The 14175-nt window shown below is 36.8% G+C and overlaps 1 protein-coding gene across 1 annotated transcript in view; it reads left to right on the forward strand.

Annotated features, from left to right (window-relative positions):
* CTTNBP2 (cortactin binding protein 2) overlaps window positions 1-14175 on the forward strand; it is an 89614-nt gene that overhangs the window by 60858 nt on the left and 14581 nt on the right. The window contains exons 9-16 of the mRNA XM_037389919.1: window positions 1381-1498; window positions 3897-4172; window positions 5004-5099; window positions 5535-5614; window positions 6751-6837; window positions 6921-7020; window positions 10348-10500; window positions 10780-10967. Coding sequence (XP_037245816.1) covers window positions 1381-1498; window positions 3897-4172; window positions 5004-5099; window positions 5535-5614; window positions 6751-6837; window positions 6921-7020; window positions 10348-10500; window positions 10780-10967 — 1098 coding nt within the window. The remainder of the gene's footprint in view (window positions 1-1380; window positions 1499-3896; window positions 4173-5003; window positions 5100-5534; window positions 5615-6750; window positions 6838-6920; window positions 7021-10347; window positions 10501-10779; window positions 10968-14175) is intronic.

A 14175-nucleotide genomic window follows, 5' to 3' on the forward strand; every position in this document is an offset into this window, starting at 1 on the left:
AGTTAACTTACTAACCTGGCAAGAAACTATGCTCCTTTTTTTTTTCTGGTCTATTTTCTTCTGGCAAAGTTAGTGAGCTAATTGATTTTTAAGAGTTTCTTACAAGTGCTGGAGCCACAATCTGGTAAAATTTCATCTCACAGGGAAATACAGCTTGAAATGACTGTTATGTTTATGAAAGGCGTTAAGAGTACCAGATATACTGACAAAAGTCTTTCTGTTAGAACAGCTACAAAATTGAAACCAGTAGCCAAACCTGCAACAAGCCACTGTGCTGAGTCCAAATACTTAATAGCTGCTTCTCTGTGTTTTCAGGGTCTCGTTTCTCTACTATCTAAACCTCAGAGGTTTTCAATACAGTATTAACTAATGTAATTTTTGGTGGTGTCTAATTCTAATATGGCTATCTGTCCTTGAAAGGCATGTTTGAGGATGACAAAGGTTTCATGAAGGCCACCTGTATTGTTGCTCCATCGGTCTTCTGATCACTGATCAATCGATGTTTGAATGTAATTTTGTGAGGGCATTTTTTTCCCCTGCTAGTTTGGAAGGATCTATAAAATTGGATTTTTTTATGTTACAGTATGATTGTACCAATACAAATGTATCTGCTAGTAGCTTCTTTTTAATGAATTTTAATGATTTTTTGCTTTTCTTGAGCTTTTGTTGACTTTTTTAAAGTCTTTGAATTTTAAGAGGACATCATGTTGGCATCCACAAAATGTTTGTCTTCTGAGTTTAATAGAAATGCATTTTTATTTCTATGCATTGTTACTATGCTTGCACAAATTCAGATTTACCTGCCAAAGAAGAGGCTTGCAAGGTGATTTTGAAATTAGTGTTTTTCTTTTGCTGTGTCCCATTCAGATGTCAGGCACAATGGGAACTTGTACTTGGTGAATTGCAAAGTTAAAATTGATTTTATGGATTGCCATCTGAATAGATTCATTAATGAGTCTGTGTTAAGCTTTAGAATTGCTTTTCTAGTGTTGACTGAACATTGAAGCCAAGATGTTCAAAACAGGATGCGTAGCTGGGCATGTTTCCTTACGTGAATACCTAAACTAGTGGGCAGATGTTAAGAATTTCTCAATTCAACTGATCAGCACTTGAGGCTTGAAGACTGTAGAAGCCTGGCAGCATATGTTCTGCTTTTTCAGAATCTTGATTTGAGACTTTCAAGTCTGCTATAAAACATTTTTACTTCTGGTTTTCAACTCTGTGAGGAACATCATTTGGATGCTTATATATGAAAACTCCATAGCTGACTATCTTTGGAAATACATGTGTAAGAATTTCATTTAGTAGTCTAACTGCATATTGATAGAACACTTTAATGCAGCAAATGTACAAGTAAATAATGCAGTTCTTACTTTGCAGAACTGTCTAGAAATCCTTTGTAGCCATGGTGGACTAGAGGCTGAGAGAAAAGATAAGTGTAATCGAACATTGCATGATGTTGCTACTGATGATTGCAAACATCTCCTAGAAAACTTAAGTAAGTAAATGCTATCAGCACTATATAAAAATGCTTTTAGTAAAGAGCTCATGGGACAAAAATGAGAAATATGAAAATAGCAGTCGTCACTTTTTTGGCACCACAAAAACCAAACAAGTTTCTACTCTCCAGATTTTGTAAGAGTGTATGATAAAATTTTGTTGGAGGTTATTAAATGACTTAGGTCTTTCTTTTTAAACCATTTGAAAAGATGGTGTATATTGTACATGTGAAAACATCTATATTCTCCTAAAATTTCTGAGTTTAATATTAGTAATTACTTTTTCCAGAGCTATAATCCTCCTCTTATCTTTTCTTCAAATTCTTGCAGAACAATCACTTGATGGTGGATAGTTGTCAAATTTCTTAGGCCAAGGCAATCATCTATTCCTGTCTGAATCTCTTTTTAGAGCATAGTTTTATTTGTAATTTGTTTCTTGTTGAGGGAATTGCTTTTTTTATTCTTCAAAAAAAGTCTTACAGACAACATGAAAGAACTTCTTTTTTCCAACATTTATAACTTCTGTTAGAAGGTTGTTCTTCTGTTGGAACCTGTCATCTTCCTTCTCTTAAGTTTTCTCAAAAATCAGTAAACCAGGCTGAACTGTGTATTTCTTGAGTTAGAACTTGCAAGTTCTGTGTTTTCTGTTTCTCTGCATACTCAGAAGTATTTCTTTGTAGATTTGGACGCTTCATATTTATTCACTTTTTTGGTGTTTGTGTTGTGGGTAGTCAAGGTCATTGATTATCAACAAATTAGGGAAGCTTTGTGTGTGCTTCTTCTGATTTTCCTCTTCAGCTAGCAGAGTATCTATGTTCTTGTCATTTTACTGTTGGTGCAGAGAGGAACACAACTCACTTTCTATTAGAAATTCCTCTGGGGTCTACTTCTTTATCAGACTGAAGCCAGTTACTGATGGCTGAATCTGTAGCCTGTTAAATTGATGCTTGTAGTATTTTCATCAGTCTTAGTACCTTGTTTCTCTGATCAGGCTTATCATGAATTTGGCTGCTTTTGTCAGGTCAGGTCAGAACCTTTGGACTCCTTTTCTCTTCTGTTTCATTTGTTAAGCCTGTAGATAACATCAATGCCATCATAATTAATTCTTCACCCCCGCCAATATCTGATCTGTGGAAGCTTGGAAACAAGAGTTTCATCTGGGTATACACCGTAACAAGGCAAGGCTGCGTTGGGGTAAGCTGCGTATGTACTATCCTCTACCTTCCTCACAGTCCAGGAAGGTTTCTGCTGTAGGGTGTTCCATGCATGTAGGACAGGGGGATGTCCTCCAGCAGATCTGAGCCATGACTGCCAGCTGTGCTGTAGAGGTCACATGCGCTGAAATTGAGGCATATGCTGTACCTCTGTCCTAGGGGCCTGATTCCGTGTAGAGAACTCTGTATTTCTTATAGTCATTGCTCATTTCCCTGAGGTCCAGCCTTCAGAAGGGCAAGCCTTTGATACATTGCTCACAATCCCACATCTGAAGGATGCCTTTGAGTAATCTTTTCCCTATGGTAGGCTACTGGATTTAAAACAGACTTTTTTCTGACATTAGAAAAGCTTCATTGGTTTCTATCAGCTTAAGATTTAGCTTCTGAACTCAAAAGCAAAACTAAAATCATGTTGCAAGATTTCATAATCTGATATTTTTTTTTTTTTTGTGGTGCACTTATTTTTAATTTCAGGGATAATTTCCAAAAAGTATTGTTTTGGCATTAGTTAGAAGGCAGTTTCATTTTCACCTTGAGTCATCTAAATGTTTTATATTAGACTGCTGCTTCTGTTGAGTTGTATTCCATTTTTCAGAGCAAGATTTAAAATATAATCATTAAATTAATTTTGTTTCTAGAATATGCATAGAAATTTCCTACTTTCTTTTTTATATGTTTTGTCAGTTTATTCTATAGTAAATCAAAGATAGACTTCCAAGTGACTTTTCTGTCTTGGCTCTTAGGATTTTACTTAAAGACATTTGATTCAGCTAACTGTGTTTTCCATTTGTGCACAAAAGCCAGAAAATTCCTTTCTGCATTGACAATAAAAATGTGCACAACCACAATAATCTAAAACATTAAGACACAACCTACCATCTGTCTTAATTTATAAAAAATTAGTCTGTAAAGAGGAAATAAAAGATTAATTAAGTTTTCTCTTGTTTCCTGTTATTTAAGCGTAATAATAATTTTTTTGTAAAGTAAAAAAAGAAATGTTTGTTTTTCATCACAGCTTTGATTTTTTTAGTGGTCTGTGCTGCTTTTTAACATTTGCTTTTCTGTAGTGGGAGTTATTTTGTAGCTTTCCTTTGCAATATTGAATGTTATTGGTCTTTAATAAATGGATTTTTTTAATTGAGTTTTACAGATTTTCTCATTCTTTATTTCTGTTTTTCAACAGATGCTCTCAATGTACCTGTAAGGATTTCAGTCAGTGGCATTGAACCAGCCCACTGTGGTACAGAGGAATTTGATACAGAAAACACAATATGTGCTTTAAATATCCGCAAACAAACATCATGGGATGATTTTTCAAAAGCAGTGAGTCAGGCAGTGACAAACCACTTCCAAGCAATTGCTTCTGATGGATGGAGGAGCCTAGAAGAGCTGTCATTTAATAGTGCTGCAGAATCCAACATTGGCCTCAGTGCAAGCAGTATATTATCTGTCAAACTAGGTATCAATATTGGTGTAATAAGAAAAGCAAAAATTTGGGGTTTTCTTGAATTGCTGAAATCTTGTAAGTGAGATAAAAAATAGCTTTAGATTTCTGGATCTTTTAAAGCTTAGACTAAGAAAGACCAGTACTAGCTATGAAACTCTGAACAGCGCTGGCATGAAAGCATTCTTTACTTTTAGCTATGTGTATGGTACAATTCATTAAGCACTGTAATATCATATTGGGGACCATGAGGCCCTATGTTAATTAGTCTTTTACTCAATTTAGTACTCCTACAGGTGAAACAAAACAATTTAAAGTAAAGCCCACACTATGTCTTTACAGACATCCAGAATGTACAGTAAATCCAGACCATAAATCATTAGCATAGGTAGAACAGAACTGCTCCTGTTTTATGTAACTTCACTTATCAAAGCAAACCAGAAGAATCTTTAAAATGATGAGAAATTGGCCAAAATGCAGTGGTGGTAGTAACAGTTGCATAGGATTCTGAAAATTCATGTGCTTCATCTTAAATCCCCTTCCACCTGTCCACCACCCCAAAAAAGCCCAATTCAAATCAGAGTGGGCAAGTAACCTTATTTTACTTTATTTTACACGTAAAGATGTAAAGACAAGCTAGCTATTAAATCTGTGTCTCAGTTGGCAGGAAACATTAGTATCCTCAGTCATGTATCAAATAATAGTACGATTTAGTACATGGGACTGGTTTGTTTGTCAGATTTGTCAGTATGTGCACAAAATCTTTGTAAGCAAGTGAATATGCTTGAGCATAGGACACAATATATATATACAGGAACCATCTCTCTCATTTTTTCTTCGTAACAGGAAACATTTCGTGGTCAACAGGTCAGATTTTTTCCCAGCCACCATGGGACTTTTTGAAGAACAACAGAGCTGAGCATATCACAGTGTTTTTGTTTGGTAATTTTCAATTCATATTTTTTAGGTTTGAATCTTAAGTCGCACCATGTATATATAACACATAATTTGAGAATCATTTGCTACTGGTTTTGTTCTTCAGTGTTGCTTCATCCTCGGATCATATCCAATTAATATATCCAGTTATTTTTTTTAACTAGATTTGAAAGGGTCTACAACATTTAGAAAATATGCTGGCACATAAAAGCCCTACTACCTTTTCCAATTAAATAGTAGTATCCGTTTTACTTATGTTATGGATACCTGTGAATCTGTGTTGGTAGATAAACACCTTTCATTTCTTCACCATTTTAATTGGCATAGCCTGTAATTTTAGGAGATCGCTGTAGGATATTGCATGAAAAGCATATGTATCCATCATACATGCTTATAAACATGAGAGATTTAGAAAAGTTATTTGTGTATCTTTTTTTAAAGGACCTCAAGAAGGCTGCCTAAATAGTGTGACTTACGCATCTATGATACATCTTCAGACACTTCAGAATTACCTCCGCCTGGTAGGTACTAAGCTACTTTCTCTCTGCATGCTGTTTATACATGAAAAAACTTCTGTAATAGCATTGACTAAAAAAAATTATCTTCTACGCTGTGAAAGAATGTCAAGACTTCTGAAAAATGGAACAGCATGAAAGCTGTTATTTTAAAGATAAAGTTCCCACTAGATCGTATCCCAAGAATTTAAGTCACATGAGGGCATTAACTTCCTTCTTTAAAAAGCTGCCACCTGATTAACTGAACTGCTTAAGAAAATATATTAAAAGCTCTGTTATGTCTTTGTTCTTTCTAAATTTCTTTCTAAAGTTATTTCATTCCACTTTTTGAGGGGAAAGTAAATCAGAATTATTTGAGGTATGATTTTTATTATTAGCTTATATATCTCTATCTGTGCTGTAACTCTTACAATTTATTTAATACCTCGTAATGTAAGGATAGTTGGATAATATGAGTTAACTTTCATACATAATTTGTTTTAACATTACTAATAAAATCAGCATTAGTTTAAAATTGCATAATTTCTGCTGTGTCCTTGCTGTTGTGTTTTTGTTTTGTTTTTATAACATGTTTTATGTTGTTATAAGAACAGCTACATGCCATAGGTTTCTGCTGTATTCAACAATAGTGCACAACGATATGAGTGTGTTCCCTTACTGACTTTTCAGTGCTAATGTAATTTTACAGTTAAGACAGATGATTTTTATTCTGCTGTATTGAGAACATGACCCCATTTCAACTGGAAATAAAGTCCTTAAACTACATCCTTAAGTTAGCAGTGATTTAAACTAGTCTGATGATTTTAAAATCATTCTGGTTTTTCAGTTTTAATTCAAAATCAAGAAAATATTTGTGACTCCTCAACTCATCCTTCCTACATTACTTTTTCATTTTTTGGTGATTGTTATAATGACAAAATATTTTTTCATGTAGTTTTACAAGGTAGGATATAAATTTATCAACGTAATTCCAAGATATTGTATGCAAACATTGCCTATTGTGAAACTGCTATAGTAAGGATTATTCAGCTCCTGTAGTGCAAAACAAATAACTTTGTCTGTTAGGTGCTGGTTGTCTCATCTAGGTTAAAAAAAATAATCCAAGTCTGAACTTTCAAGAATCATTTATTGTCTGTCTGTAGGTTGAACAGTACCGTAATGTCATTTTCCATGGTCCAGAAGGAAGTTTGCAAGACTATATAGCATATCAGATAGCGGCCTGCATGAAGGTATTAACACAAACGTATAAAGTAAATTAGTTCAGAAATTAGAGTTTGCACTATTTCACCAAATCTATAAATTTTCAACACAGCAAAAGCAAGTTGCTGCAGGATCCACATGTGAAATCATTAAAGTTGAAGTGGATGCTGATTTCTCCAAGGAGCAGCTTGCAGAACTGTTCATCAGTAGTGGTAAGGTTATTTCAGCAGGACTGATTTTGATGATTTGTAGGAAATGTTTTAATGGTACAAAGTAAAGAAATACATTAAAAAATTTTGCATGGTGGGTGGCATGTTTTGACAGAAGACATAGTTTTTCAGGTGCTTCGGAAATAATGGTAAGAGTCTACACTGTGGTAGAACTGTGTATGACAGTCCAATAGGGAGCTCTATCAAAAGTTCATGCCATTTAAGTAAAATTAATAGTTCTTAATATTTTTTTCTGTCTCATTTCTTTTTCCCTTTGTTTGTGAGCCTTTAAAAGTTGATTGTTGTGCTTCAGATCTAGCACATCAGAAATGAACGTCTATTGTTGCTTTATTGTAGCTGTTGTAATGGTTGTGGGTTTTTAACAAATACAGGAGAAGGGAAGCTATAACTATTTCATTTCTGGGAATAAAAGGAGCAGTAAAAGAGTTCTTTAAAAGTCAGACCACTTGCTTTTGACATATGCTTGTTTGCTAGATACTTATGTGTGGGTCTGAGCCATATTTTATCACCTGGGCAGGCACGCGAGTGCATGTGTGTGTGTGCATGTGTGCGTGTGTGTGTCGGTGTGTGCAGAACAAATTTTTCATCGAGGTGAATAACTGTAGGTGGCTTAAAGTCCTGTTACTTGGGTGCTTCACAATGAAGTATTCTCAAAGTGGTCAGCAGGCTGTATTGTGCAAATTCACGATGACTAATTGGTAAGAGTGAAAAAAGGACAAAGTAGCCAAAGATGAATGATGGTAAAAATGGGCAAATTAAGTACAAAAGCAGAAGAATGGGGCCACATGGGTCAGTCAGAAGTGAAGGAACTCATAAAAAGCAACAAATAGAATAGTGCTAAAAGTGAAGGAAAAAGTGGTGTTTTCTGTGGAGGGCTTCTTCTTGGGCAGGTTGGGGGCTGCGTTTTGCCCATACTCACGCATTCAAACTCTGATTTCTTTTATTTTGCTGTAGTGTTAACCATAGAGTGATAATATAGTACATAATATTGCTATATACTATTATTGCTATTTTATTTTATATATTGTATATAATATTACACATACAGTAATAAGAGCCTGAAGGGTGATATGGTGCTTCCTTCTTTTTGGTACTGTTCAAATTAATTTTGGCTCAGATACAAGTTTTGTCCTTTGCAGGCAGTTCTCAGGTAGCTGCTTTCACCCCTTTGCAGCTTTCTTCTATTTTTTTTTTTTCCATTTCTGTTTCATGAGTGTTTAGGTTTTGGGTTTTTTCTGTTGATGACAACTGGCAATATAGCTTGAATCTAACCTTGGTAGCAAGACCCTGTTTGCATCCAAAAATGTTGGGCTTTTCTCTTTTATTATCGTGGTCTCTTCTACAGCTCTAGGATTTTAAGTTTACCTCTCATTCAATATGGTGATTCACATTAAAAATAAATGTGATAAATGTCATTACTGCTTGGAATAACCTTGTGTTTCAGGAGCTTTGATTTTCACATTTCACTTTCCATACTGAAAGAAGCTGGGCTTTAGGCATTTGAAACTTCATCAGTTTCAATTTTATTAGTGCAGTGCCTCTGGATACATTCTCATGTGCTGCCATGATGAAACTTTGAGACAGACAGAGCTTTGAGAGGATCAGCCCCTACCTTTTTCCTTCTCAGTATGGTCAGATCAGAAACACCAAGAGGAATTTGAATCTCCAAAGCAAATGTTTTATTCAAACAAACTAGAATTACTAACTTATTAATAGAAAAACTACAGTTCAGTTAGAAGACAGCATTCAGTCTTACTACCTGCTGTGCGCTTGCAGTGTGGATCCTATTCTCCAAGTATGCTTTCGTCCTGTCGCTTTCATTGGCTTTCTTGATTGCAGTAAACTGCACAGTGCCCTCTGACAACATCCATGCTCATGAACAAAAGCAGAGCCACCCCACAGGCTCGTACAGTGGTGTGCAGAAGGGTGCTCCGTTCTGTTGGTTAGCATACTTTCCGGTGTATTTTCATCTATGTCAGGTTGGGTTTTTTTCTCCCAGGAAATCCTGCTCACAGTTCGGAGGATAGCTGGTGCCAGTGATTATTCCCACATGTCATTTTCAGTGCCATCACACTGCTGGGGGAGAAGAAGAGACCATTTAGTCACAAGTCAGCTAGGCTTTGGTGTTTGACCTGCAGGCGAGAGTCATTCATAGTCTGGTTTGTTTACTAGCCACTGTCTCTTAGGAAAGCTGCTTCTTTTGGATGCTTTACTCTGTCAGCCACACGCTCTTAACACTTTGTGCTTGCATTTCAGCATCGTGCTGCTGGTTGCGTCTCATTTTTCTGCCCGCTTCTTGCCCCATTGTTCTGCCACGTGTCCTTTCTTAGGAGGGCACTCTCCTCCTCTCTCTAAATGGTTCCGTCAGACACGGAGGAGGTACCTGTCCTCCCTGCTGTCCAGCTATATCCTCTTAGTAGAACAGGGCAGTAATATTCAGGAAATCGGAAATAAATAGCCATCACCCCCTGCAGTCAGTTGCTCTAAGTTTTGCTCTATCACTCATCATATTCCTTAAAGACCATCTTTAGCACCACCTTCAAAAAGTTCTGAAACAATGCAAGGCACGATATACTCAAGACAAGTGTTTTGTTGAGTATTTGTATTACAGAAGCATTCATCTGGGATTTAGTGTTAGAGGAACCCTTCCAAAGGCTGTATCTTTTTTAGGCAATAAGATGTTAAAATCAGGAAAAATGAAGGAAAAGATATGAAATGTGAAAATAGGAGATAAAGATATATATTATTTTAATGCCTGTTAGGTTCAGATGCTACTGTTTGTGCCTCAAACTAGCTCTGATTGTTTGAGTGATTCTTAAAGATATTGGAGGAAGTTTTGAACAGAGGATAGTAGCAAACAAATAATTAGTTTTTTATAAACGTGAAATATTCTGAATCCTTTTTTCACTACATGGTATAAAGAATACATGTTAGAAGTTTAAAATGTATTACAGCAAATGAAAGAAATGTTTTCAGAGGTCTTTGCTATCTTTCCTGTTGCATTTATTTTCAGTGTGCTGAAATCCTTCCTATATATGAAGATACTATTATAGCTGTTTCAGGAATTTATTTTGATAATAGCTTTTTTTTTTTCTTATTGTACAGTATGATATTCTTCCCATCATTTGATTTTTATGCTTACAGTTTTGACCATACTATACAGTCTGTCTGCTTCTGTGAGCAAGTTAAAAGGAAAAATTAAAAAAAAATTGTAAAAAACACTTTATTGCATTAGTAGCAGTACAAGCTGTATACATAAATAAAAGTAAATTTTCATAAGTAGACGTTAATGGGATTTTTATCTTTCAGCTTGTCTGGTCCCAGTTAAACAGCCTCCTGTAAGCAAGACAACCATTGTGATTTTAGAAAATCTGGAGAGAGCTTCTTTATCTGAATTACTAGGAGATTTTCTGGCACCTCTTGAGAATCGGAGTTCGGAAAATCCTTGCACTATTCAAAGAGGTATTTAAAGAATTTGGGATGGAGAAATGTTTTTACTACAGTACAGTTGTATTATAATGCATGGCAGACAGGGAACAGTAGAATAATGTAATGTTTGTACATTTACAATTTAAATTGTTTTGTATTTTATTACGAAGAGTTGTTCTTAACAAAGTACAGTGTGTTTTGAGGCTAATTGATGGTGTTTTTTTCTTTCTAATTATGTCACTTCTTGCTTTTATATGAAATTGTGTCAGAGCTTTGGTTATTTCAGTAAAAAGTTTTATGGTTCATTTTTAGCAAATGGAGTTTCTGGTGCCTTTTACTTTCATGAGAACTGCTTTTTGCTGGGGACAATTGCAAAGTGTCATCTTCATGGCTCTGACCTGCTGGTTCAGCAGCATTTCCGTTGGGTTCAACTTAGGTGGGATGGGGAACCAATGCGTGGCTTGCTTCAAAGGTTTTTAAGAAGAAAAGTTATAAACAAGGTAAGAACTTGAATTGGCTTCAGTGATTTTGTTCTTCACCACATCTGTCAAATACATACGATGGTAATGTCAAAAGCTGAGCAGATAACTAGGTTGTTTCAGGAAAAAAGCTTTCATTTCTGGGAGCTCTGTATCTGTAAATGTTGTGCTTGGCCTCTTACAGGAAGGTGTGCAGCTGTGGCTGATCAGCATAAACACACAGGATGGCTGCAAATAATGATACTGTGGATACCTGCTTATCCACTGTATGAAAACGTCCTTCAATAATTTATTTTATCTTCTGTGTGAGTGTGATAGTAAAAATCTGTTCAGCGAACGTAAAATCCCTTTCTTGAGGAATTTATTCTATATATCTGAAATGAAATAGTTATATATCCCGTGTGTAATGTCTTATGTTTTAAGCAGCAAAAAGAGTTTTCATGATTTTCAACTTAAAGAGGAAAGAGGGGTGAAAATATATCAGTCGGGAAGTTGTTTTGAGCCAGTATGCCTGCTGAAGCTGCAAAAAAAAAAGTCCAAAAGAGAATAAGGATGGGAAGTCTGTTTTAATTTGAATATATAAATGGAGGATGGGAAATGAAATGAAAGATGTGGGCAAAAGCAGAATTGTGGAATTTTGAAAGTTATTTGGAAGAAGAACACTCCAGTGTGATAGCAGCTATTGCAGACGTCAGGGAGTGTTAGATGTTGGGAGGGGGAGTTTGATCGAAACAGCTGCAAAGGGAAATAATCTTGGCAGCAGAATTTTGAACAGGCTTAAAAAGGGAGATTGTTCTAGGAATAGCAAAAAACTGTCAGTAGTAAAGAGTCCTGGTCTGGAACAACAGACCCACTGTCATTTCTGAGTGTTCAGCTGTATGTATCTTGGTTATCCCTGGGGATGTCATCTCCTGTACCCTGTGCCACAGTTCTCATCTATAAAAGCTTACTGATTCAAAGAGATCCTAAAGAGGAAATGTGTGGTAACTGAACGCTTCAGTTACTATAATGAGGAAATTTAAAAACATTTGTAGGTATTCTTTAATAGCAAGAACAGAAATACAGAATATAAAAAAAGAATCATGTGAAATGTATCAATGAAACTCTTAAAGAGATTACTTCTCTACACTGGATAAAAAGCTGGCTGGGTGGCCAAGCCCAAAGAGTGGTAGTGAATGGAGTTACTTCCAGCTGGTGGCTGGTCACAGTGGTGTTCCCCAGGGCTCAGTACTGGGACCAGTTCTGTTTAATGTCTTTATCAACGCTGTGGACAAGGAGATCGAGTGCACCCTCAGTAAATTTGCAGGTGACGCCAAGATGGGGGGGCGGCAAGCATTGATCTCCTTGAGGGCAGGAAGGCTCTGCAGAGGGATCTGCTCAGGCTGGATCGATGGGCCAAGGCCAATTGTTGGAGGTTCAACGAAGAAAAGTAAAAGTACCGGCTCCTGCACTTGGGTCACACCAACCCCACACAGCGCTACAGGCTTGGGGCAGAGCGGCTGGAAAGCTGCCTGGTGGGGAAGGACCTGGGGGTGCTGGTTGACCACCCTGTTTAGTCTGGAGAAGAGGAGGCTCAGGGGGGAACTTATTGCTCTCTACAGCTGCCTGAAAGGAGGTTATAGGCAGGTGGATGTTGGGCTTTCCTCCCAGACTACAAGTAACGGGAGAAGAGGAAACAGTCTTAAGTTGCACCAGGGGAGGTTTAGATTACATATTAGGAAAAATTTCTTCACTGAAAGGGTGGTCAAGCATTGGAACAGGCTGCCCAGGGAGGTGGTGGAATCATCGTCCCTGGAGGTGTTTAAAAAATGCGTAGTTGCGGTGCTTAGGGGCATCACTTACTGGTAGACTTGCAGTGCTGGGTTAACAGTTGGACTTGATGATCTCGAAGGTCTTTTCCCACCTAAATGATTCTGTTACTTTTTTCAGGTGCATAGTTATTTATAAGTACTTTTTTCTATGTGAAACATTTCCTTTTTTCCCTATGCGCTTTAAATCTTTTGAGTCCCTACAGACACAGTAAGCTGGAACCATTATGAGTCATTGTCTGGTTGAAGGTATGAATGGTTTCCAAAATCCTGGCAAAGGATGGGGAGGGTAGCAATTGTCTGTAGGCAAGTAAGTGGGCTGGTTGAAGCTGTTATCTTGCAGATATGGTACGGCACTGGAATGAAGTATAGGCCAGAGGACAGTGCAATGGAAGTATGTAGCAGAATCCACCTCCCTCCTCTTGAGGAGCGAGTTTGCATTCTCAAGTCTGCACTGGAGAATATCTAGTGATCTAAGCCCCTTTATAAAAGGACGGAAGCGCTTTGATCATAAATCATTCAACATCAATGAGAAGGACTGTCTTTGACTGAGCACAAGGCCAGGAAGCACAGCAATGCGGACAGTTGCCAAAGCAGTGGTATTCTGACTTGTTTGCAGACAAAGCTGAATCAAGCTTACTCTGCCAAACTGCTTTGGCTACCAGATCTTGCAGCATTGCGTAACAGATGTCATTTTTAGGTTATTTTGTTTAAGCTTAAAAGCAATCCTTAGGCTCATAGGTTAGAGTTTAACAATGTAATAGGTTCCTACCTCTGACTGAATTTGAACAGAATTTCTGTAGTAATCTCATTATTTTCTCTAAAGCATATATGCAGATGGTGGCTTTTTGGAGGAAAAAAGCTGTGTGTCTTCCTGTACCTTCCCTAACTAAATAATGAATAAAAATGCCCAGTGTGCTAGTACTTTATTATTTTTTTGATACATACATGTGCCATGTGCAAATTCAAATGCCATTGGTATGGGGCTTAAAATAGTGGATTCCAAAGTTAAAAACAAAAGGATTAATCTGTTATAACAATCTTAACGGAAAGCAAAAGCACATTTATTGTTTGAACAACAGACTATTTCAAAGATCCTTGCTCTGTATTCTGATACCTTGTTTGTGCCTTAATATTCATGTTTTCAGATGAAAAGCTCTTTTCCCCATATTTTGGACTATTATGATATATGGGAACAGTTTAAATGTTTTTCTACATTAACTTTCTGTTCACCTGTAGATTCTGTCAAGAAGCTCTGTCTTCAGTGCTGGCAAACACTATCCCTAGTGCATCTTTTAATGCTTCCTCTAATTCAGATGGCTCCAGAGGATAATCCTAGGATTAGGATGATGAAGGCTGTAATCTGGAGTCAGATTAAATAGATATTTCTGGCACCAAATGATTCGCCTTCAACAAGACAT

Source organism: Falco rusticolus, chromosome 5 (assembly GCF_015220075.1).
Source record: "Falco rusticolus isolate bFalRus1 chromosome 5, bFalRus1.pri, whole genome shotgun sequence".
NCBI classification, from domain to species: domain Eukaryota; kingdom Metazoa; phylum Chordata; class Aves; order Falconiformes; family Falconidae; genus Falco; species Falco rusticolus.